Raw genomic sequence first — 27,095 nt, 5'->3', positions numbered from 1 at the left:
TTTAATTCTATTCATGAGTGCCTGCTCACCACGTCAAAGTGGCGGAATGAGTATAATTAGGCCAGGGTAAGTGTGATTAAACAAGGTAATTGTTTCTAGCTTCAGCAGATTTGGGCCCTGTGATGGGAACAAGTTAGACTGACTGGCTCTGTAGCTGTACCCGTGGAAGCTCAGTCCAGCACAGTCACTTTTTTGTGTATTTGGAATTTTTTTGTTGTTTCTTAATCTTGAATATTTCATTTTGAAGATATGCGTCTTGTAAAATCAGCAAAAAATGTGAATGTAGTTTAGCGTCCATATGCTTGTGTAACGAATGCGCAAAGAGGTGTCAGTATTCAACATAAAACTGATTGTCTAAAATGTGTGCTACACAGTGAAGTTTCATTCATTTGTATACTTCACGGTAAGCCCTACTGTGTCCAAACCACATCAGCAAGTCTGTACAACCTCAACGAAGTCCCAGATGCGTTTTGTGTGGGTTGTGAGATTTGCGGAAAAGATTTGGGTGACTATTGGCTTCTAGTGTTTGTTAGCTATGTTAGCCTTATAGCTTCAGCGCTAAACTAAATAAGCAAAATTTGGACTAGAAACATGGCTAGTCAACTACATCTGTGTAAAGTGGAAAATTGTGCACATTTGTTTGTTTTATTTAAATGAGGCCTGTTTTGGAGACATAAACCTGCACACACTTAATTAGCGGACCTCAGGGAAAAATAAAAAATGAAAAAAGTGTAGAATATGGGACCTATAAAGAGGGAACGATTTAGGCTGAATCTCAAATGGCTCCATACTCCCTATGTAGTGCACTAGTGTGATATTCACATAACGTCCTCTAAACCCAAACAGTGCATAATATGCCTAACATAGAGCCATTTGGGATTCAGTAATGTGAGCACAATTCCCTGCTTGATAAATAGTGCACTGTTTTGATGCAAAAGCCAAAATTTCATAACTCACATAGTGCACTAAACAGGCGGTAGGGAGCCATTTGAGATGTAGCCTGTGTTCGCGTTCGTTTTTTCTGTCCCTCCTGTGCGTGAGCTAATCTCGCCTTCAAATATCGCGGGACTTTGCAACGAGGAAACCGCTCTCCCTGTGGCCGCCATTTCGGCTCCGGAGGCCTTTGCCCGCCGCTAGCGGTCTTAACGTTTCGTTGAGCCAAAATGTCTGCCGTTTCACTATAGCTGCCGACTCTCTTTCATTTTCCCTCCTCGTCTCGTCTACAAACGATGGCGTCTGCCAGCACGGGGAGCAGGGTCTCCTGCGGGAGAGATATAAGCTGTGTTCCCGAGGTGGCGGACACCCTCGCTGCGGTCGCCAAACTCGGGTAAGCGGTCGGAACGTCCAGCGCTGTCATTCCGCCGGTTTATTTAGATTTAACCGCCGAAACGAGGCAGAATTTAGAGCCAAGCTCGCGCAGCTCGGTCACTACACGTGATGAACACAGACGGGCTGTAGCTTTTCACTAGTTAACAGTTAGCTTTCTTGCTAGCAGCCAGTCCGGTCTGGAGGCTAGAGAATGCACTGCTTGCTGTTTGGGGACGAGGCTACTCGTTCGAATTTTCCGTTCCACCTTAAGTAGTGCAGCAGTGGCCGCATGGCGCCTGCACAGCCAGAGTGTGACTGCCGTATCATTTAAGGTGGAACGCAAAATTCGAATAAAAGGCAACTTTAGCTTCGTTGTTTGGGTCCTAACGTTGAATATTAAGGCGGCTCGTGTGTAGTACGAGTCTCTCACGCTGACAGCCGCGGTCAGAGGTGGGTTTAAAATATCTTTCCCCCTTTTTTTGAAAGGTAGCCCGTATTAATCACTACAGTGAGCCCCCCCCCAAACGATCCTCAGTTCAAGAACGTGGACCATGTGAGGCTGAATGGAGGGGCGGTCCATCGCTAACATCAGCCTGGTTCAGTGACTCAGTTTGAACAGCTGCAGTTTTCGCGCTACGGTCTTCATTTTATTTTATTCATAACCTGCTTGTCGTTTGTAATGTGGACGTCTTTAACGTTATAGTTAAAGAGCCCATATTACGGGAAACCCAAACATTTAATGCTTTTTTAAATGAGTTTGTAGTGTGTAAGACGTGTTGTTTCAAAATATACAGTTCACGCCCCATATAGAAACTGAACCACCAAAACCAACTAAACTTTTGGTTTTGTGACATCACGTGTGTATATATGTGTATATATGTATATGTGTATATATATATATATATATATATGTATATATATATATATATATATCCACCTATGCAGCTTACAGCAGTTTAGCCCCGCCCACTCACGCTGAAGTTATAAGGAGTGTTTCAGCCCAGACCATCTTTTTTGAATGAGGCCAATCAGAACAAAGGCCATTTAAATATCAGTGTTAAAGCTAAAGTAACATAAACAGCTTCTTTAATTCTAAGGGATAAAGAGAGGTTGGAAAATGGCCTTTTTTGGTACATAAAACCACAGTTGGTTGGACCCCAGAGAGAATAAAAATGTAGGATCTAATGATAGAGCAAGCACCATATTGAACTCACTCTTTACCAGCTAGGATGATCTAGAACAGGATTGTTAAGTCCTGGTTCTGGAGAGTTCGGAATACCTAGCACTCCTGGCTCTAACATTCGCATGTTCCTTAAGGCCTTCGTTACATGGAACAAGGGCCGGATTCACGAAAGCGTCTTAAGAAAGTAAATCTTCTTAAATGTGTATTATTTTTTTTTTTTCTTTCATTTATAAGAAAAACAGTTACGAGAAATTGTTATTCTTCAAATAACATGTCAAGAATCTTATTTTATTAGCTTTTTTTTTAAGATTAATTCAAAGAACAAGTGGTGTTCTTGAAAATAAATATTATGTTCTTAAAAGTTTTCTTAACCTTACGATAGAACCTCATCTTAGACAGTAAGAGTTGACGCATCTAAATTTATCACGGCTGCTGCTCCTGCCCATCCTCATCTATCACCCCACAATTATCATATTTTCCAGTGAGGATTTTTTAAAAGATTTTCTTAAGAAAATCTTCATTGTTTTCTTATGTAGGCTATGTTACATTTTACCATGTGCCATAAACGATGCGAGATAGATATTGAATTTGTGTTAACTGTTATTTCTGTTATTTAGTTTAATCCGCTCAGAGGAGTGAAATAGAGGAAAAACATCAAACTAAGCTTTAAAAAAAAATGCCAACAATAACTAGAGGTAATGGTGGAAGAAACAGCCAGCAGGAAAAAAAATCCTCATTGGAAAAAACTTAAGTTCTCAAATATTCTCTTAAGATTATCTTAAGAAAGCTTTTGTGAATCTGGCCCCTGGTGTGTTAGATTAGGGTTGAAAGTTAGGGCTAAACTCTGCAGATCTCCAGGACCAGGATTGAGCACCACTGATCTAGAATGATCTCAGGAAGCTTTTGGGAAAGTGGGCCACTTTACAGGAGGTTATGCCTGGTGGCATTGCTGCTTTTGAGCAACTGGGATAACATGTTGGGTTGTTGAATATTTTAATGATACTTCTAAGCAAAATTTCTGTATAGTTCAATTATTGAATTGTATACAAAGTGTTTTGATGTGAAATGATTCATTGTAGAGAAACATCGACTCGTTTTCTTTACAGTGATGCTGATAAGAGCCAGAGATTCCAATATCTACAATGTAAATGTAGCCATTTTATTTACTACCTTAAAACAACAGTGAGCCTACGTGTTTTCTGAGTTTCTTTCTGTAATGTTGATTATAAAGTAGTGGTAAATCTGAAACAGTGTGTTTCCTTTGCTTCTGTTTTATCTTAGAAAACCCTGTGATGTAGCTTTCCACTATGAATGGGTTGAAAACACGTTTCAAGCCTAAAGTTTATCAAAAAACTATTGTAAAACAATGTCTCAGGCATCAGGCAGCATCTTTGTAGCAATATTGAGTAATAGATTGCTGTGAGGTGTCTTTGAAGAGACATTAAATTTTGCTGAAATTTTGATTCCCTTTTAAAGTAACTGTATAGTTTTGGAGTTATATGTTTATTGTCAGTGCAAGGAGTGCAGCAGAGAGGCCTTCTGCATACATTTCTCTCAATGGCCACTTTATTTGAAACAGCCATCCTCTAGCCATCATCAGCGGTCAATTTCTGACCACAGAACCGCTCCTGGCTGGGTGTTACTGGGTAAAGTACTAGCTTTAGTCTAGCAGTGATGTGTATAAACCCAAATAATATGTGATCATCAGTGGTCCTGTGGCCAGAAATTGACAGATGATGAGTAGGGTAGAGGGCAGCTGACAAATTGTGCATGACAACAGATGGGCTACAGCAGGGGTGTCCAGTCTTATTCTCAGGGGGCCCAGTGTGGCTGCAGGTTTTTATTCCAGCAAAGCAGGAGTACACCTGATTCCACTCATTAAATCGGCTGGCCTCAGTTGGTCTTTGCTGGAATGAAACCTTGCAGCCACACCAGCATTTTGCGAATATGATTGGACGCCCTGGACTATTTCTGCACCACTGGAGGCTGAAGGTTGGTTTTTCTAATACGACGGACAGTGAGTGTGTATCCACATGCGCTTTATTCATTAGGGGTGACCTTTTATTCTTTGTTCGTGCTGTGTTCAAATAAAATTGTGGTCCTTTTTTCCCCCACAGTTTTGACTTCCTGTGCATGCCCCTGTTTCATCCACGGTTCCGGAGAGAGTATGAACTGGACCCTGCTAAGGCCAGACCAGGAGCTCAGACGCGCTCTGACCTGCTGCTCTGTGGTAGAGGTGAGATCACTCCTTGGGCTGGCCCAGCTCCTTAATAGGAGAAGTTCAGTACTTTAGAGCATGACCATATCACTGTATCACTGTGATGCACTGAAAAATTGTCATTCAGTGTTGAATTTCAGTACCTAAGTATCCTACCATTATCCTACGGTTTGTAAATTGACATTCCTGTCTCCAAAAGGGTAGCAGAGAAGTAACATAATTAAATTATTAAACTAAATTGGTAATACTGGACTCTTGTACTGTTAATATTGTTGTACTTGTTAATATTGATTTACCAATACTTAGAACTGTTTTATGAAACCATGCGCCTCAAATGCATCATCCAAGGGGAAATTTGCTCAGTGGTCAGAGGTCGTGGCTCCGTTCCTGTCTGTATTACAGATTTAATTTGAGGTGAAAATGTCCGTTTTAATCACTCAGTTCAGTCTGAATGCTTTTCCTACAGCGTTGGACTGTTGTTCCCAAAATTTTCTAACTTGCAGCCCCCACAAACGATCATTTCAAATGCATGTAAATAGAGCACAATCAATGCAGCCTATTGAATTTCACTTGTCTGTATAATCGATGTCTTTTTATTGTCTGTATAAACACACAGTGTGATAAACACAAAAACACCTTTAATTTTTCGGTTTGTAGCCATTTATCCATTCTCAAAAAGAAAAACATTGACTTGCATTGAAAATATAGGATATTTTGCAATCAGAGCTTGACCTAAATAACCGCCATATGAATGATTTGGTTAAACGCCTGTATATTGTAACAAAAAAAAAAAATTATATGTTAATTTATGTATATTGCACTTAAATAAAATAAATAAAAATGACTGGTCACAGAACCCTAGTGTTATCAGCTTGGCCCAATGGGGGGGCGTGGCCACTACGTTGAAAACCACTGCTCCACTGCATTTATGTCCAAGAATAAACAAGAGCGTTCTGATTACACTCAGCAATCTGGTGAGATTGGACAGGATCTTCCTGATAAGCATTTTATGTTATTTGCTATGACAGTAATTGTTTGTTCATCAATGATGTTTTTCATTACCTTGTGGCCTTTTCTAGGCTTCATTAAACAGCATAGATTTAAAGAAAATAAATGAACAGATTCCAGCGTAGTAGTAGTAGTAGTAGTAGTAGTAATAAATAACGATAAAGAACAATAATAAAATGTCATTAAAGTGAAACATATCTGAGGTTTTCCTTAATCCCATAGAATATTTAATAGAATATTCAAAAACAAACATACTGAATAGTTGCAGTCCTAGCACTTATAACCAGTTATGTTGCAGTCGACTGTCATGATGCTTCAGGAACACCAGTGCTGGTGCATCTACAGACACATCCCATAACTAAGAAGTTTTGCAGGAATCTCCAGATTCCTGTTGTTATAATGAAGACAGTTACAGTTGCAGACCACACTCGTTGCTAGTTGTTGTCATGGCTTGCTGTTAACGATAGGGGTGTATATCATTGACCTCCCAAGGATTTCATTACATTCCTTTAGAAAGCAGTTGAGTGCATGATGAAATCTCACGTTTCACAGTTCAGGGCTGGGTTTCCTGACAGCATATTAGCACAGCCGTGTTAAGTGGTAGAGCGAGCATGAACTGAACCTTGAACGCTCTCTCTACTAGTTAAGATGATCTTAACGTGAAGATGCTTTTAGAAAACGCGGCACAGTTTGATTATTTACATATGGGTTTATTTTTAAAAATGTACCGAAAGCACAAATATGACTGCAGGAACTGTGGAATATAGAGAGTGAAACACCAAACCTTTTTGATGTTAAATGCTGGTGATGTTAAATGCAGGTGTACATGCTGCGGCTAGCTTATCACTGTTGTCGGAAGAAAACCTCGTATTTCCATTTTTGATGTTTTTCGGTTTTTGACATAATTTGAAAATACCTGTTACCCTTTATGTTGTGTGTAAATTTCATGATGAATGGACGAAAAGAAACGGCCCAAAATTACTTGGAAAGAAGTGTGGGTTTTCTTCCGTCAACAGCGATATGATAGCAGTGATAATGCCACCCCAGGTCCACTCATTGTACACAGTCGTGACCAGATTGGCTTCATGACAGTCAGACTGGATTTGTTCATTTTTTTCCATTTTAATTTTCTTTTTTGACTAATACTTCTGCCGTTGGCGTGATACCAGTTGGAGCTGTCAGTCTTAGAGGTTTACATTTAAACGTTTAGACATGGATTGCAGCAGAGATCTGTAGCACAATCACAGTGGAGCTGTAGTCACATCTAAAGGCTACGCCGACTTCTTTTTCCAAACAGCTTGGCTGACACAGTTAATACACTTAGCAGTTAATGAGATATATCAGTGAACGAAGCAATATGTCTGCTTTATAAGCTGAATAACGGTAGCAGGCTCTGCTGCACACTGCACTGCAGCTACTGGCATTTAAAGACTTTTTAGCGGCAACTCATATTTTTGCTCACGCAGACACACTCTGTCCTTTTTTTTTGCTTGTAATGACAATATGTTGGAGTTTTTGTGAGGAAGTCACTCTCAGAAATGTATAAGTATCTCACCACCCATCTGTAACCGTTGGTTTTTGTAACACATGAGGCGTGAGCTTTTGCGGATATGCTGAGCACGCTCATGTGGGTGTAGAAAACAGACGTTTTGACTAACAGTTTTGCATATTGAAAAATAAACATATTTTAAACTGAAATATATTAAACATTTGAGGGGGGGGCAAATAAAGATAATTTGAAAGCTTGGCCACTAACCTTTCCTGAACTTTGAAAATCACAGTATTTCACTGACTCATGATGCAGGGGCAGGCATCGGTGACTGTTCTAGCCATGCGGGTCAGTTTATTTATATAAGTGAGTGTTCATAATTAGCAGAAAAGAGCATTTTAGAGCAGCGTTGCTTTGCATTAAGAGAGAGGATTTCCAGCCCACAGTACATTAGGCTTTTTCCTAGAATCTCACAATCTTGCGTCCTGTAAAGAGGAGAGATTGTGGATTCTGAGATTAAACCGTGCAACCACATAATCTTATGCTTGTACTTATTTGAGTGGTAACAAGAAGTAGAGGGGGAACGTTCGTGGACAATCATTGGTAAGGAATTGCAGGTGATTGCTAAGGTGTTGCTGTGATAGGCCTGGTTGTTGGTAGGCCTTTGCTTTGGTGGTGGCTATATATGTATGTCTATCTATGTATCTATTTATATCTCTCTCTCTCTCTCTCTCTCTATATATATATATATATATATATATATATATATATATATATATATATATATATATATATATATATGTATATGTATGTATGTATGTATGTATGTGTGTGTGTGTGTGTGTATATATGTGTGTGTGTGTGTATATATATGTGTGTGTGTGTATATATGTATGTGTGTGTGTGTGTATATATGTATGTGTGTGTGTGTGTATATATGTATGTATGTGTGTGTGTATATATATATACACCACTAAAGCTATATATATATATATATATATATATGTATGTGATTATCTGCAAAAAGCACAACCGCAATGTTACTATATTGATTCTATATTCCTGTAAAGTTTTGTAGTGCGACTTGTAAAACGCCACAAAACAAGGGTAAAAGAATAAAACAAAGAACGTTTACTTCCAAAAGAAACATCATATTGACAGCAACTAGAAGGCTTTATTGTAAATTGCATCAAGTTAGCTTATTAATGTGTAGACGTTATTGATCAGTTGTATTCAGTGTTTTATCACCCCTGTATTTTCTAAACCAGACTGGAACACTCTGATTGTGGGAAAGCTTTCACCATGGATAGAGACGGACTCCGAACTGACCACCGAGCGCAGGAATTCAGAGGCAGTAAGTTAAAACTTCCCATCATCTAAATCACGTGTGGGGCACAGCTCTGCAGTGTAGTGTTCTACCTCATTAAACACACCTGTTCAGCAATCTGATAATTAGCAAGCCTTTGTGAGTTGAATTCTGAAGCTGCGTTCCAGAAGCGAGGCTGCGACAAAGAAAGATATACATTTTACTGGCCATTTTGACGTAGTACTTGATTGCATCCACAGGCATGCGCTCTCTTTGGGTCAGACAGGTGTACGAAAGATTTTGGGTGACATGAGGCAGAAACTCGAGTAGCACCTTTGAACATTGTCAGAATGTAGGCTGCATTTCTCAGCTATATTCACAGCGTCCGTCTGATTGGAACAGCCTTCAGTGACACAGTGGTCTAGAAATAGAGCCTAGCTTTTGGAACACAGCGGAAGTGTTGGAACAGGGACAGCTCTGTGCAGAACTGTGGTCTGCCAGGAACTGAGTTTGACACCTCTGATCTAAATCTGTATATTTTATATTTAAAAGTGCCCTCATTCCTGTAATATGAAAGTTCATTAAAGAAGACTGGAATCTTTTAAGCATCACACACACTAATATGGCTGCATATGAAGATTCGTTTATTTGAAATACTGAAATGGTGTTTTCACATGATCACTGCTCTGTGAAAAACACTAAAATGTTTCTGTATGTGTTGTAATAAGACATCCAGTGCTTTTCTGGCTTTGACTCCCCTCTTTAGTTAAGAAGCAGAATAGCTTTACTTTTGTCCACCCAAAGTAACGCAGTCTGACTTTGTTTTGGAGCCTCGATATGCAAATGTTTTTATTTTTATATATTTTATTTGATTTTTCATGTGAAGTAATTGATTAATAACAGATTAATTGGCTTGAATGTGACCTGTAAGTGTAAAGAGATGTAATAAAATGTTTGGCCATGTTCTGACAAACTGATGTCCTGTTTACCAAGAGCTAAATTACCACCACAGCAAAAAAAAGAGCAGTTTAAGTCTGTCTGTTTTTGAGCTACAGTAAATAAAGCAATAGCCAAACATGTGTGATATAGTAACAAATGTGTAGATTAACATTATAGATCTTAAGGCTGCTGCATCATTTAACATTTTAAAATGGTTAAGTAGACTGATTGAGTGTGAATAGATTTCAAGGACCCGTGGATTTATTTTATTTTTTTTACTAATGTATGTTATGCCGTGATTGGTCAAGCTGTTCAATAGATTTTTAAGTAGCCTGCTAAACACATTAACCCGAAACAGATCTGGCTGAGAATTTTCCAGTGACTAAGGATAGTAATGTAACTTGAGATTTAGTGATTTGTTAGGGTAACGTTAGCTCATTCTGTCAGATCAGTTACGGTACAAACAACGCATCCGTACTCACTTTAGCCTCGTCCATTCATTTGTACTGCTTGCTCGACACCGTCATGTTTCTTTACTGGTGGTTGAAGCTAAAATGTTGCTTTCTCCATGAAAAGCTAAGTCAGCCTTGTGTATGTGATTATTCTTCATTTTAAGAAAATGCTCCCAGGTTTTACTGTTTAACTTTCTCCCGTAATTGTTCTTTTTCTTTCGCTACATGCTCACGTAGGTACCACATTAAGTGTCAACCTTTTTGGGTTGAGTTGTTCATTCTCTCTAGGTTGGACGTCGCTTTGAAAATGTAAACTTAACATCAAAAGTGAAAATCATTAAAATCAAAGAATTATTTTTGGTTGACGTTGACATTATTGGAGGTGTTGGCCCAATCCCATTTCATCCCTCGCCCCTATCACTTAGCCCTTTGCCCTCCGTTTTCGCGTTCATGTCTAGGGGTAGGGTGTCCCGATTCATGTTGAGGGGTAGGCTGAAGTATTAGGGCTACATGGCCCTCCAAACAGAGGTTTTTCAGAGGCAAAAAGAAAAAACAGCAAGATGATTGCGCGAACGATCTAAGAAACTCACAAATGTTAAAAATTACGTAAAAATTACGATGGCCATTGTTTTGTCCTAGTTTAATGACGTTTCATTCATGGTCCTTCATAACAAGCATAAAAAAATCCCTAATAGTATGCTGATATCTCGGTAGCTAGCTAGCTAAATTACCTGTTCCACCTTAAATAGTCCAGCGGTACTGACTCCTGAAGCGTCAGAATGTAACTGCTGCTCCGTTTAAGGTGGAACGGGAAAATTTGAACGAGAAGCTGGTGAATAGCTGACTTCAGCTTCGTATCACCAAAGAATTAGCGGTGGGCGATAATAAAAAATTGTCTTAAACCCCCTCTTTGAAAGCATATGATGCCCAAATGTAACTAAAGTCCAACAGCGAGGTTGCTGAACTTTACTCTCCTCTGCTGTCACTGCAGACTGGCAGGGTTGCCTACAGAGCAGCGCTAGTAGCTGTTAATGAAGCAATATTCTTTTTATTTGAGGGTCCCATTTCATAGGGGAAGATTTCAACCACTACTCATTGTAACTCAGTTCCAAGGGGCAAGGAGACACTCAGAAATAAGGGGTAGGGGTAAAAATGAGAAATGGGATTGGGCCGTTGAATAATTGTCCACACATCAAACCTCTGGCTTAAGTAGGGTATGTGCTCAATATAGACGTTTTCCTATCATCTTTTGACATTGACAGCGTTTACAAAGGTATCCATATTGGTGTGCACAAGGCTTTAGATTGAGGGCTCATCCTTTGCTGTAGCTGACAGGTGCTAAAGCGAAAACATCAAGCCCACTTCTACCCCACCACTCCATCTGAGGTATTGCAGTTGTTTAGAGCAGATGTCTGAATGTCTGATGTTTTCCTAACTGGGACCAGCTGTTGGCGTCATTCCTAACCTATAAGTAGCAAGACTGCTTTTGTCTGTGTTTGGATCCGCGCAGTACTCATGATTAACTCTGCATCCTTGCTGCAGGCGCTGGTACAGGAGCTGAATTTCTGTGCCTATCTGGGGCTTCCAGCCTTCATGATCCCCCTGTGGGGTCCACAGTGTGCCAACCTGGCCCGAGTTCTGCTCAACCACATCCATACAGGACACCACTCTTCCATGGTGAGAGGACAGCTACTTGGGATCAAAAGCTGTGTTCTCTAAACTTAGACATTCATTTGTGTCCACGGTCGTAACAGTTACACGGCTGTCAAGCTGTTCTCTTTTGAGGCAGGTAGATGCTGTTACCTAATATTTCAAGATGCTTAAAGACTGATTGAACTGCCTCTAAGGCATTCCCAGTATATACTGATAAACATACAGGCATAATTAGAAGCCCGTGTCACTCTGATTCATGAAGTGTTGCATTTTAGTTATTTATGAACAAGTTTGTTTCGTTTTAATCTGTTACTCTGTTTTAGTTCTGGATCCGAGTTCCCCTGCTGGCGCCCGAGGACACTCGTGAAGATCTCATTGAGAACGAGCCCTCGAAACAAATTGATGATAGCAACAATGAAGAGAAGACCTGGGGCTGGTGAGGAAGCTTTGTATATGATGACATTTAGAGTGAAGATGACACATCAAGCAGTATATTGAGTAGGTAAATAGTGTCATGATATAGAAGTGCAATTCTAAGAAAATGGCAATGGAAGAGGGAAAATAAGATCTTATTGTAATGTGGACTGTCTGAAAAAGTATGTTTGGTATTTCTAATTATGTTCCATCATATGCAAGCCAATATGCAACAGTCATTAAATCGTAATTAGGACAGAGCAGCAGGGATGGAGAACAAATATAACTAAGTGTGGCATATACTGCAAATGATCATTGTCTGACGTTTGAATTGTGTAACCCATTATAGTTTATTATATCTTTTAATTAACTTCCACACTAAGTAATGTCAGTAACACACCTAGGGGAATTACTTGTTTGAATTTCATACTAACTGTGCTTTATTGAAAACAGTTGTAAGCTATACTGTGAAAGGTTTACAAATACTTGTTGAATTTGAGTTACTTTATGTTCTATAGTATTGTAGCATTTATAGTATTTATATACATCTAATAGTATTTTAGTTTTTTTTAGTTGTTAACATTTGTATGTTTGTTCATTTTTCTTGGGGAGAATTAATATTTTGAAAACGTCACAAAGCAAATAGTCCAGCAAGGATTTATTTCAGTGGCATCTGGTACATACAGCCAAACAGGCTTTCCCATTGGTTCGGACTTCAGGAGCTGTACAAAAGGCTTTACACATTCGATAAAATAACAAGATAATCAACCAATCATGTTTTGATTTACCATTTGTGGGGCCAGTTTCATGGGAAAAGACATTCCTTTTGGCCTTCTGGATACATCCCAGATACGTCATTGACTGTGAATGCAAGTGGTAATCTGAAATTCCAGTGAGTTGTAAGAAATGGAAAACGGCAGCTGCTGCTCCGTAACAAGGCTCTTTACTGAAAGTCACTGTACAGCTGCTGCATGGTAAAATATGTGTTAATGTCTGTTACGGCTTAAAATGTCTATATTTAGTTTGAAACATTTAAACAAATGTCAGTGTACATACTAACATACTACTAGAATCCCATAGGGGTACTAGCAGATATTGGCATTATCACAGAAGTGTGTGTTTCTTCTTTTTTATGGATGGATGGATGGATGGATGGATGGATGGATGAATGAATGGATGGATGGATATGTTTTTCTGGCATGTTAATTCTATGATGAATGGACCAATAGACATGCTCCAATATTACTTGGAATAAAATCTCGTCACATTGACTTACATTAAAAGTAAAGATTGTTTTATCCTCTCCTGTAAAGTAACCATTTTGGAGATTACTTTTAATGTAAGTCAGTGGAACCAGACTTTTTTTCTAAGTCATTTTGGGCCATTTTTTTCATTTTTTCATGAAATATACACACAATGTAAAGGCATTTTCAAATTATGTCAAACTTAAAAAGGACAAAAATGGAGGTATGATGTCCTTGAACTGAAAGCCTAGCATTATTAGTCACAGTCTGCCACTGGACTTCATATCACAGACGTGATTGAGAACTAAATCTCCTGTACATTTTAAGTGCACATTCTCATGTTCAGTTATTGGATTTTCTCTTTCCCCTTTGATTCTGTGTTAGGTGGCATTCATTCAGAACACTCTGTGACTACAACAAAAGGATTTGCCTAGGTGAGTTTTTCAAATTTGAACACAAATGGACAACACAAAATAAATGATCATTCATTTATTAGTCCCTATTTCCATATTTACCCTTTTATCAGTCTCTAAACTCCATCTTTTCCATCTGCTTGAAGCTGTCGAGATTGGTGCAGACATTCCCTCTGACACAGTGATCGATAAGTGGCTTGGGGAACCAATCAAAGCTGCCATTCTTCCTACCAGCATATTTCTGACCAATAAGAAGGGATTTCCAGTCCTCTCAAAAGCCCATCAGAGAATCATATTCCGCCTCTTTAAGGTAGGCACTCCAACTTACTGATTCATGATGTGAATTCTGAGGTAAGGGCAAGGTGCGAAATGCAGGGGTACTGGGGGGTCCAGGACTGCCTAATTAATGTCTTGGGTCCCCAGAACATCTCTGGGTCAAAATTGTGCAGGGGTCCCTGAAAATAAACTTATTGGGCCTCATTCACCAATATCTTCCTAAGTTTTTTCCTAAATTTGTTCTTGAGAAAGGTCCTAAGAAAACATTTACATCAGCTTCATGATGAGTTTTAAACCGTAGAACTGTTCACACCTTTGTGCTCTTGAGTGTGTGTAGATTCTGTTGTTACCTAAGAACAAATCCCAAATAAGAAAACAGTGGTGAATGTCAGAATCTTAATAAAAACTGTGTAAGTGGGTTTTAAGAAGATTTTTCTTCTTAAGAACGGTTGGTGAATGAGGTCTATTGTGACGTTATGCTTGTTTGTTTGTTTTTGTTGCTTCACCCACAATCGGCGACCTTCTGCCTTTGGCATTCTTGACTAACTAGAGATGCATCTTTGGTTTGCCTCAGGGTGGCGCTGTAGCAAATTGGTTCACCCAGTTGGTCCTTCATAGCCTAGCACCTGTAACTATGCCTGGGATACCTCTGAAAACTTTACAGTATGCTGCAGTATGTTAATAGAAATCAGCTGGTCCACGCCAAGTTAACCAATTTCTTTTTGTCCTGTCCAGCTGGAGGCCCAGTTTATATTCACCGGCACGAGTCGCCACAGCGAGAAAGACTTCCGCTCCTACCTGCAGTACCTGGAGTACCTCAACCAGAACCGTCCAGCACCCAACGCTTATGAGCTGTTTGCCAAGGGCTATGAGGACTACCTACAGTCACCATTGCAGGTGTGTATTAGGGCCCGACTGATATGACTGTTGTCCTGATACTGATTTCAAGCCAAGGGTGCCCACTCTTAACCACAAAGGGCCGGTGTGGCTACATTCCAACCGAACAGGAGCACAACTGTTCAGCTGTTTGAAGACTGAGACCAGCAAGCACAGGCATGTGTACATTTTCTTGGTTAGAACGAAAACCTGCACCCACACTGGAAGATTGTGAGGACACCCCTGTACTAAGGAACTAAAAATTCTAACAGCTGATAATGTTGATAGATATAATTTTCTAAGGTCAAAATTAAGCATTGAGCTAAACAGTGTTACAGCTGTCGACTGTGAATTTGTAAAATGTGACTTGTTACATTTCTTAAACTGCATGAGCTCTTAAAGAAATGGTTTGACAAAAAAATTACATTTATAACATTTGTCCATTAACATCAGGTGTAGTCGGTAAGCCAAGACATGTCTGGTGCCCAGATTTTGCTTCTTTTAGTGTAGCGCTGGAGCTATAAGGCTAATGTTGCTGACAAACACTAGAGGTCAATAGTCACACACATCTTTTCTGTAAATACTTCCCTAAATCTTCTCCCGAGCCGCTTAAACATCCAGGTCTTTGTTAAGGTTGCACAGATTTGTTGTTTTGGTTTAGGACACAGTATGACTCACTATAAAAAGTTTCACTGTGAACGCTGAACAATGCAGGCGACCATTCTGCCGGTGTTGTGCCAAATTTTGACTTCCCTGTAGAATCTGACTCAGCTACAAGCAATTCTGTTTCTTCTTCTGGTTCTATTTGTGAACATCAGTAAGACTTTATAATAATAGACTCGTAGCATTTCTTATTAGTTCATAGTGAATAATTTATTACTGATAGTTAATTATTTGTGCCGTAAAAATAAAATAAATAAAAAGTGCTGCCATTTGAATTGGCTGTTTACTTGGACAAGAAAAATCAGTAAATATTTTTTATTTTAGAAGCCTAGTCATCAATTGCAGTTTATAATTCATTATTAATTTAATGCCCATAAATAAAAATATATACAGTTTGAAATATTAAGCATTTACCTGGTTGCTTAAAAAAAATCTAAATAATTGAGCCCCTCCAATAAAAAAAACATTTAACCATTGCTTTACATGGTTTGGCTTTTTAATAAAACACAGAGCATCAAACAGTGCCATGCCATGGTTATATGATTTTTACGAAAAATGTCTCACGTTTCGCTGCAAGGTCTCAATTATGAATGAATTTGCTACGGCCTGCTTTAAATGATGAAGTAGCTAATTACAGTTTAGCGTAAAATGTCTCATTAATGTGTAGTCTCTCATTATTAAGGGAATATTATATTCTTTTTAAAGCTGTAATCATGAATAGGACCCTAATATAAAGTTGTGACTATATGTTATTAAACTTGCATGTAATACCTTTATGGAAAAGATTGTGTTTTAATTATTTGTATGTCACTAAGTAAATGGTTAATAAATCAAATGGTGGCACTTACTAATGCATAAGTAACAATTATAAGTATTAACAATCATTAACAAACTATTAGATATGGATTAAGTTTCTATTTTTAAGGGCCAGATATTATAAAGTGTGATCCATATATGTTCAGCAGTTATTTATAAAAACAAACAGAAATTAATGTTAACGTAGTCTGTAGTATCTTGACGTCACTTGGGTGATGTATGCGAGTGATAGGCAGTTGAATTACAGTACAGCGTCTAAAATGCTGCATGTCTGCCTGATCTTAAAGAGCTGAATGTGGTCTAAGTTGGGTGAGACAAGTTCTGTATTACAGACAAGATTTGGGTGACTATTGACTTTTGGTGTTTGTTAGCAACATTATTCTCATAGCTTTAGTGCTACACTGAATAAGCTTGGTAGTCCGACTACATTTGGGGCAAGTGAAAAATTGTGTACATTTGATTGTTCACCAGACCATTCTTTTAAATAATATAAATTCCCAGATGCTCATAATTTCTTTTAGCAATTTCTCTCGTTCTAGTTCTTTTCACATGAAGGTTCTCTAAGATTTTATCGTCGTGTTAAAGGTTTGTCATGTCCTTGTATTGTTTTGGCAGTAATGGTTAACAAAAGGTTAGCAGTTTTTGTCTGGCATATGAGTCTGAACCTATTGTAAACGTCACACATGAATGGTTTTCTCAATATTAGAGGTGTGTTTTTATCACGAGCCTCTTGTATCTGTGGTGATAAAATCCCGTAATGTTAATATTGGCCAAACAATACATCAGCTGGAATTTTGCTTCTACACATGAATGAACAGACCCCCCCCCCGTTTTAGCCCTTTCATATGTCCCATTCTTATGTTTTCTAACTATTGTCATTTACTATTTTATTACTCTTTTCAGCCTCTAATGGACAATTTGGAGTCTCAGACGTATGAGGTTTTTGAAAAAGACCCCATTAAGTATTCGCAATACCAGCAGGTGAGTAGAACAGAGAAACGCAGTGGCTCGGCAGCTGCAGTCTTTCCTTTGTACATTCCCATTCGCATGCATCACGCCTGTGAATGTTTTTGATCTTTGTATTGCTCTTGGTACGGCTGTATTATAACGCTCCACTGATTTGAGTAATTCATCTCTCTCTCTCTCTCTCGCGCTCTCTCGCTCGCTCTCTCTCCAGGCGGTGTATAAATGCCTGCTAGACAGAGTTCCAGAGGAGCAAAAAGAAACTAATGTACAGTAAGTGTTCCCACTTTCATGTTTACGCTTCTCTTGCCAGGACTTTCCAATTTGCTGCAAAGCTTTAATTATGCAGTGAGTCTCACCTGAGACTAATTTGTTCTTAGAGCTAATATAACCATAAAATATGCTATAGAAGCTTGTGGATATTAATGCACTGCTTCCAGCAAGCTGGCGTCTGTCTCATGAAGCAGTGTTTCCTGCTTAGCCTGCTGACTTTAAGCTTAGTTTGGATTTTCTGTCTCACAACGTTGGATCACTTGTTATCCAGCCACATCATCAGGGCAACTTGTGATGCATGCCTAGCCTGGGGTCTGTCTCAGTTTGGACAGCGTTCTGACCAAATTTCAGCTTCACAAACCCCAGCAAACGCACCTTATGATGACTGTTAACCAGAGTATGTGAGTGGAGTGCATTCTCAGAAATAAAGATACTAGGGCAGTACCCTTCTTGTCACTGGGGTGGTACCCTCAAGGGTACATCTCAGTACCTTTAGTCAGGGAACATAATTGTACCATAATCCATTGAAATTATATTTTCTAAGTTGTATTGACTCCACACACCCCGTCTCGTCTCCAGGCTTTTTATTTTATTGTTCTGTTTTAAAACATTAGGTTATGAAAAGGTACAAATCTGTACTTTTCACTACTTTGTATTATTTTCCTTAAATACATACACTCAGGTGCTTTTTTGTCCACAACAGTCCTTTTCTCTACCATCACAAAACTTGCAAAGGGAGGTAATGCGATAAGCTGAAGCAGTCAAGTTACAAAATGAACCAATCAAGCAGCCCCACACATGGCGCAGGGAGGGGATGGCTTCCATGCATGCAGTGGACCACACCAGAGTTTGCTGGAAGCGCACCCCAGACCACGGACTTCATGAGGACCAGAGATCAATTTTCTGGACCGCTCCCGAGCTCAAACAGCTTTCATGCTTGACCAAGCGTACCGAACTCACAGAGCAAGCGCTCCTGGGTCTGGAAAAAAGAGTTCTAGTGTGAAAACACCCTAAATGTGTAATATGTGTAGAACTTTGTTGTGATCTGTGAGAATCACGACAGGTTTGCTGAACAGTTCTGCGGCACAAACGTTGTGTATGGTTGACTGTCACGCAGAGGTTGTCAGTGTAGAAAAAGGACTGGCTTTTTGGGTGAAGCAGTAGTGGAACGATTTGAGTGTGGGGGGAAAACACTGATGCTCCGACTTTCTAAAAAGCCACTCCATGCTCTGAGCAAAATCGGGTCACTCCACTCCACGCTTTGCACCATTCATACACTCTGCTGTTAACAGCTGTTTACCTGTTAACCCAAGTTGAGAAACTCAAGCTGTGATTAGTCCTCTAGCACACATGACAGTGACATTTGTGACACAGCCAATCTTGTTAAACATGAGGTTTTGAGCAGCTTGTTTTTCAAAGATGGAAAAAGAAATTATATTGTGTAAATATGTAGAAAGTGAAGCATTTACAGCTGTATGAAGCAACGACTACCACCACTTCCACCATGTTTGTGCTTATTAATAATTGCTTAATATTCTTGCTGCACTTTATGGCCAAAGGTATTTGGGCACCTGACCATCACAACTATGAGTCGTTGGATGCCACCTTTACAAAACTATAGGTATTAATATGAGGTAGACCCCCTTTTGAGGCTGTAAAAATGTCATTTGAGAAGGCTTTCCACAAGATTTTGGAGTGTGTCTATGGGAATTTTTGCCCATTCATTCAAATGAGCCTCTGTGAGGTCAGGCACTGATGTTGGATGAGAAGGCCTTCTGGCTGATATGAGTAAAAGGGCGTTTTCTAACATTGCTAAATCACTCCCATCTGACTGCGGACCTACTACAACTGACTAGCTATTAGAAACTATAAACATCCCCGTGGAGTTACTTGTTACCTTGTCACTTGTTACCTGTGTGGAGAAGGAGCCGCTGAGACTTGTTTTCTCCTTGCTCTGGTTACTGACCCATTTGGGTGAGTCTTCACAAATAAGTTAGCATAATTGAGTATTTGATGCTTGCTCAGTATCGGCACAATGTCACGGTTCAGTCTGCTACTCTTTGCCCAAACTCTTGCAATCAACTGGGAAACTGAAATGTTCTTAAACAGGGGATGAAAATTGGGAAAACTTCTCTTACTTCAGCACAAGCTTGCACTCTTCATTTCGAAACAGCTGAGCTCATCAGCCATCATCCACGGAAGACGAGCTGAATTCAGCTTCTTATTTTCATCTGGGCAAACATAACGGCTGCAGTATTTAAGGTATAACAGAAGATTCGGGTAGGAAGCTGGCAATGAGAAGCTAACTTAAGCTTTGTCCCAACGTACACTAAGCAGACATCATGGGTTCTGTTAGAAACCATTCCCGATAACACACATTTTATAAAATTAAATCTACCTGTGTTCGACACACAGCACATACAGAAAAATGAATATTAAAATGCATATCTTGGCACCCCTAGTATCCGTGAGTGATTGTCACCTCTGCTGAAAAGCAATATTTTTAATGTGATTGATGCCACGAATATCAGGAAGGGAAAAAAAAAGACCTGTGGGCCAGTTCTTTCAAGAGACAGACCCTGATTGGTCAAAGTGCCGTTTACGATCTGAAATCGTAAACCCTGAAGCAGGTTAGGCTTGAAGTTGTAGCCCAGCAAAAAAGTGATCCACTGTTGTGAGACAAAAAAAAAACAAGGCTCAGTGAAACTTAGCTAAAAGTTAGCTGGCTAAGCAAGAAACCTGGCTGTGTGAAACGCTGTTTATGGCTCATTAACAGCTCTTGGACCCTCCGGCCTGTTTTGTGGAGCCATTCACATGAAAAAGAACAAGTGGAGGAAACATTGTATATAGATAAAGTGATTAACAATAAAGCTGTTATTACTCTAATAAGCACAAACACGGCAGTGTATTTTGAAAAATGATCGACTCTTCGTCATAAATGTCAAGTTTTCATGTGCATATGCAGGAGGATTAATCCTAACGACCATTTAAACCGGAGCTAAAGGAGTTTGTGAAGCTGAAAAATAGTCAGAATCCCTGTTTAAGTTGAACATGCTTCATGAGACGGGCACCACAACTCTGCACCGGCTTCATAGTGACAAATAGAACAATATAACAGGTTTTTAAAAAATCGTTCCAAATATGTGGTACGTTTAAAATAAAAAATCTTAACAAAAGTGTCAAAGCTGTTACCGTTAACAGATCTGATATGGCTGTTAGGTGTGATGATCTGCTAATTGCGACCATTTTCTTTGACAATTTTCTCTCTGCAATCTGTATGCCTATTGCATCAGGATCAAGGAGCTGATTAAGTGTCCTGATTAGTCACAGGAATGTGAGTTATTTTCAGCGAGTGATGTTAAATGTTTCCACACGGTGCTCAAAGGAGAGCAATGTGACTATTTACAGCTCAGCACTGTTCAAGATAATTATGCCTGAATGGCTAACATTTTTTGATGTGGGCTTTTTTGCTGAGAAATAGACTTCTTGGAATGTCGAGTTGTGTAGCTGACATTAAAAAGCAGCTTTTGCTTCATATAAACATGTGAAGGCAAATGACACAACGTAGCAGATCCGTTCAGTCAGATTTTAAACCCAACAGAGAAAGTGCCACCAGGGGGTGACATTAATCACACGCACAGTGACTTTAATTGAAATCCAAAACTATTGATGTCAGAATTGAAAGCTGTTTTAATAGAGGAGTATATTGGACGTTTGATTCTAGGTTTTTGAGCTGCTGCTGTCCCAGGAGACAACTGTGTTGTGCAAAATGGTCAAAGTCAGCTTTACAGTGATGTGTGAAGACAAAGTTAGTTATTTGTGTGTCAGTGATGATTCTGAAAGAGCAACAGGCAACTGATGATTCTTGTGTTTAAACAAACTGTTATTGCTTTGGGGAGCTTCTGTTAATGCCAGTGCACTTTTTTGCACATTTCATTGGAACTATTTTTCTAATTTCTGTTCAGATTTATCCAGCCTTTTTCAGTTATTAATTTCACAATTTCTAATTTTTGGAATTTAATAAAAACTATGAATTTCTTTCATACCTACAGACTTGTTGCCTTTCAGTCCCTGTTTTCAGTGTGGAAAAAGGATGGATATATATATATATATATATATATATACATATATATATATATATATGTGTATATGTATATATATATATATATATATATATATTCAATTTTCTAACACCCATAATTACTGTATACCTCAAAAATAAAAATACTATATCTGTACTACGTCTATGACCTGGGTAAAGGGGACTCTTCTTGTTGGCACAATTCACATTAAATGTTATATTCCTCACTGAAAACAGGGACTGAAAGGCAACAAGTCTGTAGGTATGAAAGAAATATATATATATTGTGTGTGTGTGTGTATATATATATATATATACACATATATATATATATATATATGTATGTGTGTGTGTGTGTGTGTGTGTGTGTGTGTGTGTATATATGTATATATTACGTATGTATGTATGTATATGTGTGTGTGTGTGTGTGTGTGTATATATGTATATATTATGTATGTATGTATGTATGTATATATATATATATATATATATATATGTGTGTGTGTGTGTGTGTATACCCACTCTGATTGGCTTGCACAACCTAACCAAAAGACAGTCAAATGAAGAATGTGGATTATACATTACGTGACATGAAGATAATTGTGAACAATGGAAATGGGACCCATGTTTTTTACCCATTTACTTTGTAGGTTTACGTAAGGAAGGTAATGACCTGCACCAACAAATTAGGGCTAGTATTTTAGCACTGTTTCTGTAGTTTAAAGGGGGGAAAAGCACGCCTCTCTAGCTCACACCACTTAGGAGTAGTGACGCTTTAAAGATAGCCTGGTATTTCCTCTCACCAGCAAGAAGGCCGGTTCTAAAGTGGTAAAGACAAACCATCATTTTTGACAAATTATTTACATTTGTAAAAGTTGTGTAAAATCCTTTCTTCATATCCACACTTATCTGGAGTGTCTGTGATTGATTAGGACCCTCACAGCACACAATACAACATGATCAGTTGGAGAGCTCATCTGCATATTGCTGCCTTCTATGCTAGGACTGTTGTGCAGTCCAATAGCACAAATTACAGCTAACAAGTGATATATATTACACTGTGACTGTCTTTATAACTTTGAAAAACTCCTCTCTCTTTATCAGGGTGCTGATGGTGCTAGGTGCTGGACGTGGTCCTCTGGTCAATGCCTCACTGCGTGCCGCCAAACAGGCAGACAGAAAATTGCGCGTGTACGCTGTAGAGAAGAATCCCAATGCTGTCATCACGTACGTGGGTTTCTCATGTATTTTATATGTATATTGTAAATCCTGAAAAAAATACTTACACACATTCTTTTGTTTGTTTTTGTTAAATGTCACAGAAACATTGACAGTAATGATTTCTCTTTTTTCAGCCTGGAGAACTGGAAGTTTGAGGAATGGGGAGATCAGGTGACTGTTGTGTCATGTGACATGCGGGACTGGGCAGCTCCAGAGAAAGCCGACATCATCGTCAGCGAGCTTTTAGGGTCGTTTGGAGACAACGAGCTTTCACCTGAGTGCCTTGACGGAGCACAGCACTTTCTCAAAGGTACAGAGGAACACAGACGTTTTTGTAGATTAGGGCCCATTCCCGTTTTTTATTTTTTACCCTTGCCCCTTGTTTTCGAGGGTTACCTTGCCTTTTGGAACTGAGTTACAATGGGTGGCGGTTGAAATCTTCCACTACAAAATGGGACCCTCAAATAAAAAAGAACATTACTTCATTAACAGGCTGCTAGCGCTGCTCTGAATTTCTACAAAGCTAAAGCTTTCTGTTCAAATTTTCCATTCCACTTTAAGTGGAACAGCAGTTACATCCTGTCACCTGAACAAGCTCTTAAATGTAATTGCTGGGCCATTTAAGGCGTAACAGCAAATTTGAATAGAAAGCCAGTGTTGGCTTTGTCAAATTTCTGAAGTCATTTCTGTCATATATGCGTCTCGTACTCATGCCTCTGACTGTCAACCCACTGCTGTAATTTGGAAAATACTACAGTTGACACGCTCCACACCGGCTGGTTGTACTACCAAGGGTGGAAGACCGTAGTGCTGTCTGAGCAAGGCAGCTCCTCAGCCAGGCCTCGTCAGTCTGGTGTCCGTGTCAGGCTAAGGCTAACGCCAAAAGACCAGCCATTCCTGTATGACTGCTGCCTCAATCAAAGTGGACTACTTCTGATGTATCAAGGCTTTCAACGGCTTATTGCTTTATTTTGTATTTCCCTAACAAACGTAGCACAGTATATGTTTAAAATCATTTGACACAGTTACATCCCAGTTTCTCTGTCTCTCTTTTGCAGAAGATGGAGTGAGTATTCCCTGCTCCTACACCTCATTTTTGGCCCCTCTGTCCTCGTCTAAGCTGTATAATGAAGTGCGAAGCTGTCGGGAGCGGGACAAGGACCCGGAGTCCCACTTTGAGACACCGTATGTTGTGAGACTGCACAACTTTCACCAGCTTGCTGAGCCCAAACCCTGCTTTACCTTTGTGCACCCCACTTCAGGTAAGAGATCCAGTTCCTGCCAGTATACAAATACATATTTCTTCTTATTTGTTAGCATAATTAGTTGCCCTAATTATATATTGATCTATGTATCTTTCTCTTTCTCAGATATGAACAATAACAGATATCAATGTCTGCGCTTCACTGTTGGCTGTAACTCGGTGCTCCATGGTTTCGCTGGGTATTTCGAGACCACGCTGTACAAAGACGTCATGCTTAGTAAGTGTCACTCATTGTAGGGACAGCAGCAGTGAATTAGGTTGTGGAAGCAGCAAACTAAATGTCTGCTTTGTGTTTCAGGTATTAGGCCAGAGACACACTCCCCAGGAATGTTCTCCTGGTTCCCCATCCTCTTCCCTCTCAAAGTAAGTGATGCTAGCTTGACTAAAGGTTTAAGATAAGGCAAAGACAATATCCAAACGTACCCCTTATTTTGATTCATCTAATTCTGTTCCTAACTAGCTGCATACCATGCCATCTCTCTGTAGTATGTTAATTTGGGTTGGGTTGGGAACAGTTATATAAATTATTAAGTTGACGCTGGTAAAGATTTAGCACTTATTCCTTTTTGGATCTTCTCTATATAGTCTTTTTTTTAATCTGGGCCTACCCTACATGACTTCAATACACATACAGTAAGAGATCCTAAAGGAATTCTAAAATGGAGAGCATCTTGCATTTAATGTCTGTCCCTCATTTTTCATGAGGGCGCACACACGAGACGATAAGGCAGAGACTCCATGTCGCACACACAAATTTTACCTTTAAAAAGCACCTAAATATCTGTTAGAACGTGGCACAAAGAAGCTAAAGCTGGACCACATTTCTGCTTTTAAGCACACACAAAACCACAAACTGTGGATGGATATGGGGACGGGAAATGCTAATATCATTCTGTTCTGCAGTGAGACCTGCAGTCATGCTGTGGTCTGGCAAGCTAAAGTGAAATTGTACTTGTGCATCTGCTCCTCTGTCTCAGCAGCCGTCACCTGTGGGGTGTATACATATCCCTTTTGTACCCTTTTTTTATTATTATTTTTTTTTCCCTGTCACCCACCAGCCCTCCTTCATGTTGGTTATTGCCGGAATTACTTATTCGCTAACCATCTGTTGCTTCAGGGCTTGTACATACCTTTAGTCATAAGTGTCTGAAAATAACGGAAGGGCCCTGATGACTCGGCTAAATCTCTACCAGGTCGTCTGCGCCGTGAACTGCTACCAGTTAAGCTTCTGACCTGAAAATTTGCTTCAGTTTGACAGATTGTCAGTATTTGTTACAAGGGGCAAGATGGGGTTAAAAACAAACTCTAAACTGCATGGTGCGCGTCTGGCTTTAGTGTTTTTGAAGAATCCGTGGAAAGCTTTTCAATTTTATTGACCTTTTTTTTTTAAGGAACTGAATGCTCTAAGTCTAAACAGATACTCTTAAAACAATGGTAAATATCTCGATTACTAATGTAATTGATAATGACAGCAGTACTCTGATAAATTCACATTCGCATGTTTCACAGAAGTATACAATGTAAATTTCACTCTTTAAACTATTTAACTTTAAACTTGACAAATTAAACTGACAACTTTTATAGTAAACTTATTTTTGGTTATACTTCGCACTCTGGCTGTCCTTTTTTTAAATTTTTTTTTTTGGTCATTTAAAGAAAATGGAGGCTACAAACGGCATCAGCGTACTTGCAGGTGCTCTTCTTTCTGCTTCTGTTTTGCTGTGTTCTGCGTATTGAGCAGTTTGTCCTGTTTAAGTGGTATCAGCCCTGTGATGGAGAGGGTTTTGGGTGTTGTACCTTCTCCTGATACTCAGCATGAGGTGCAGTTACACATCTCATGTTTAATGTACTTTGCAGAAACTGAAAATGTGAATGAATGAAGCTGACGGCTTTTTTTTTTCTCCTCTGTTCCCCCTGTAGCAGCCCATCCCTCTGTCTGGAGGTGATGACGTGAGCGTGAGGTTCTGGAGGTGTAACAACGGGAAGAAGGTGTGGTACGAGTGGGCCGTCACCGAGCCCATCTGCTCTGCCATCCACAACCCCGCAGGACGGTCCTACACTATTGGCTTATAGGGAAACACAGTTACTTTTTTTAGTTTAGTTTGTTTTGTTTTTTTACATTGTCCTGATTTGCAGTGGAGGAGAGAAGCTTATTTAACTGAACATCCATACTGACATGTACAGTGTAGCACTTAAATCGAAATCTTTCTGTGCACTCCTACTGGGTTCACGGGTTTGATCAGTTTTCATACACGTTAATTTTTTATACTTGTTTACAAACAGGAAGTTCAGTCTAACATCTGAAAATACCCATTAAAATAACACACAGCTTCCTGCTCCTCTTTCCACTTTAAACTCCTAACAACTCTGAGTCCTGTAGTACTGAAATAAAAGATACTGTATCTTGAAGGGCCTCCTTTCTAGAACCGTAGTGGAGTCACACTGTATTTTTCGACAGTGTAAATAGATCAGAACCTTAAATCTAGAGGACCCAAACACTCATACTCCCTCTCAGCCCTCTGTGCCATGCAGATAGGTCATCTGAATGGTATGAGGTCCCTTACCAGATCAGATCATTACAGCATATTTGGTAGTGTCATTAAAAATCCCTTTTTCATACTGTCTTCTATGTTTTTTTTCCCCCTGTTGAAGTCCATTGTCAGATACCGTAAATTAAAAGAAAATGACAATTTCATAAGTGATTTGTGTCGTCATTGAAAAGATTTGATCAGGCTAGATTGGCTCTCAGTAGAATAAGGATGAAGGAGCTTGACAAGAACCTCAGATGCAGTGATTTTTCCAGGCAATGATCTTCTCTCTGGTTCTTTATGGATGTCAAAGCTGGGTAGTAAACAAGCAAGAAACAGACAAATGGATCCTTGAACAAATCAAGGCTTTCTACTCATTCAAAGCCCAGAAAACCAAAGTGAAGCTCTTTTATTTTGGACTTATTCTGAGAAGAGCCAGTTGATTGGAAAAGGCAATTATGTGTGGAAGAGTTGAAGGTAAAAAGTAAGAGGACAACAAGAAACAAG

The 27,095-nt window shown here is 39.3% G+C and overlaps 1 protein-coding gene across 1 annotated transcript; it reads left to right on the top strand.

Moving 5' to 3' along the window:
- Nucleotides 1-1,194: 1,194 nt before the first annotated feature.
- prmt5 (protein arginine methyltransferase 5) lies at nucleotides 1,195-26,755 on the top strand. Its single transcript, XM_036597100.1, has 16 exons — nucleotides 1,195-1,327; nucleotides 4,609-4,727; nucleotides 8,475-8,560; nucleotides 11,446-11,580; nucleotides 11,880-11,992; nucleotides 13,599-13,648; nucleotides 13,774-13,937; nucleotides 14,639-14,800; nucleotides 17,162-17,239; nucleotides 17,436-17,494; nucleotides 22,680-22,802; nucleotides 22,931-23,106; nucleotides 23,855-24,058; nucleotides 24,167-24,277; nucleotides 24,359-24,423; nucleotides 25,981-26,755. The coding sequence occupies exons 1-16, from the start codon at nucleotides 1,230-1,232 to the stop codon at nucleotides 26,131-26,133; spliced, it is 1,896 nt and encodes a 631-aa protein (XP_036452993.1). The 5' UTR covers nucleotides 1,195-1,229; the 3' UTR covers nucleotides 26,134-26,755.
- The last annotated feature ends 340 nt before the right edge of the window (nucleotides 26,756-27,095 follow it).

This window comes from Colossoma macropomum, unplaced genomic scaffold (genome assembly GCF_904425465.1).
Source record: "Colossoma macropomum unplaced genomic scaffold, Colossoma_macropomum, whole genome shotgun sequence".
Classification (NCBI taxonomy): domain Eukaryota; kingdom Metazoa; phylum Chordata; class Actinopteri; order Characiformes; family Serrasalmidae; genus Colossoma; species Colossoma macropomum.
Note: the sequence above shows the minus strand (reverse complement) of the source record. Positions and strands in the feature narration are given on the sequence as shown.

Bases quoted from the DNA above. Each gene is read 5' to 3' on its own strand.
- prmt5 (XM_036597100.1), top strand. From the start codon at position 1,230: ATGGCGTCTGCCAGCACGGGGAGCAGGGTCTCCTGCGGGAGAGATATA. The intron at 11,993-13,598 runs GTGAGGAAGCTT...ATTCTGTGTTAG, and splicing joins GAAGAGAAGACCTGGGGCTG to GTGGCATTCATTCAGAACAC. The intron at 24,278-24,358 runs GTAAGTGTCACT...TTTGTGTTTCAG, and splicing joins GTACAAAGACGTCATGCTTA to GTATTAGGCCAGAGACACAC.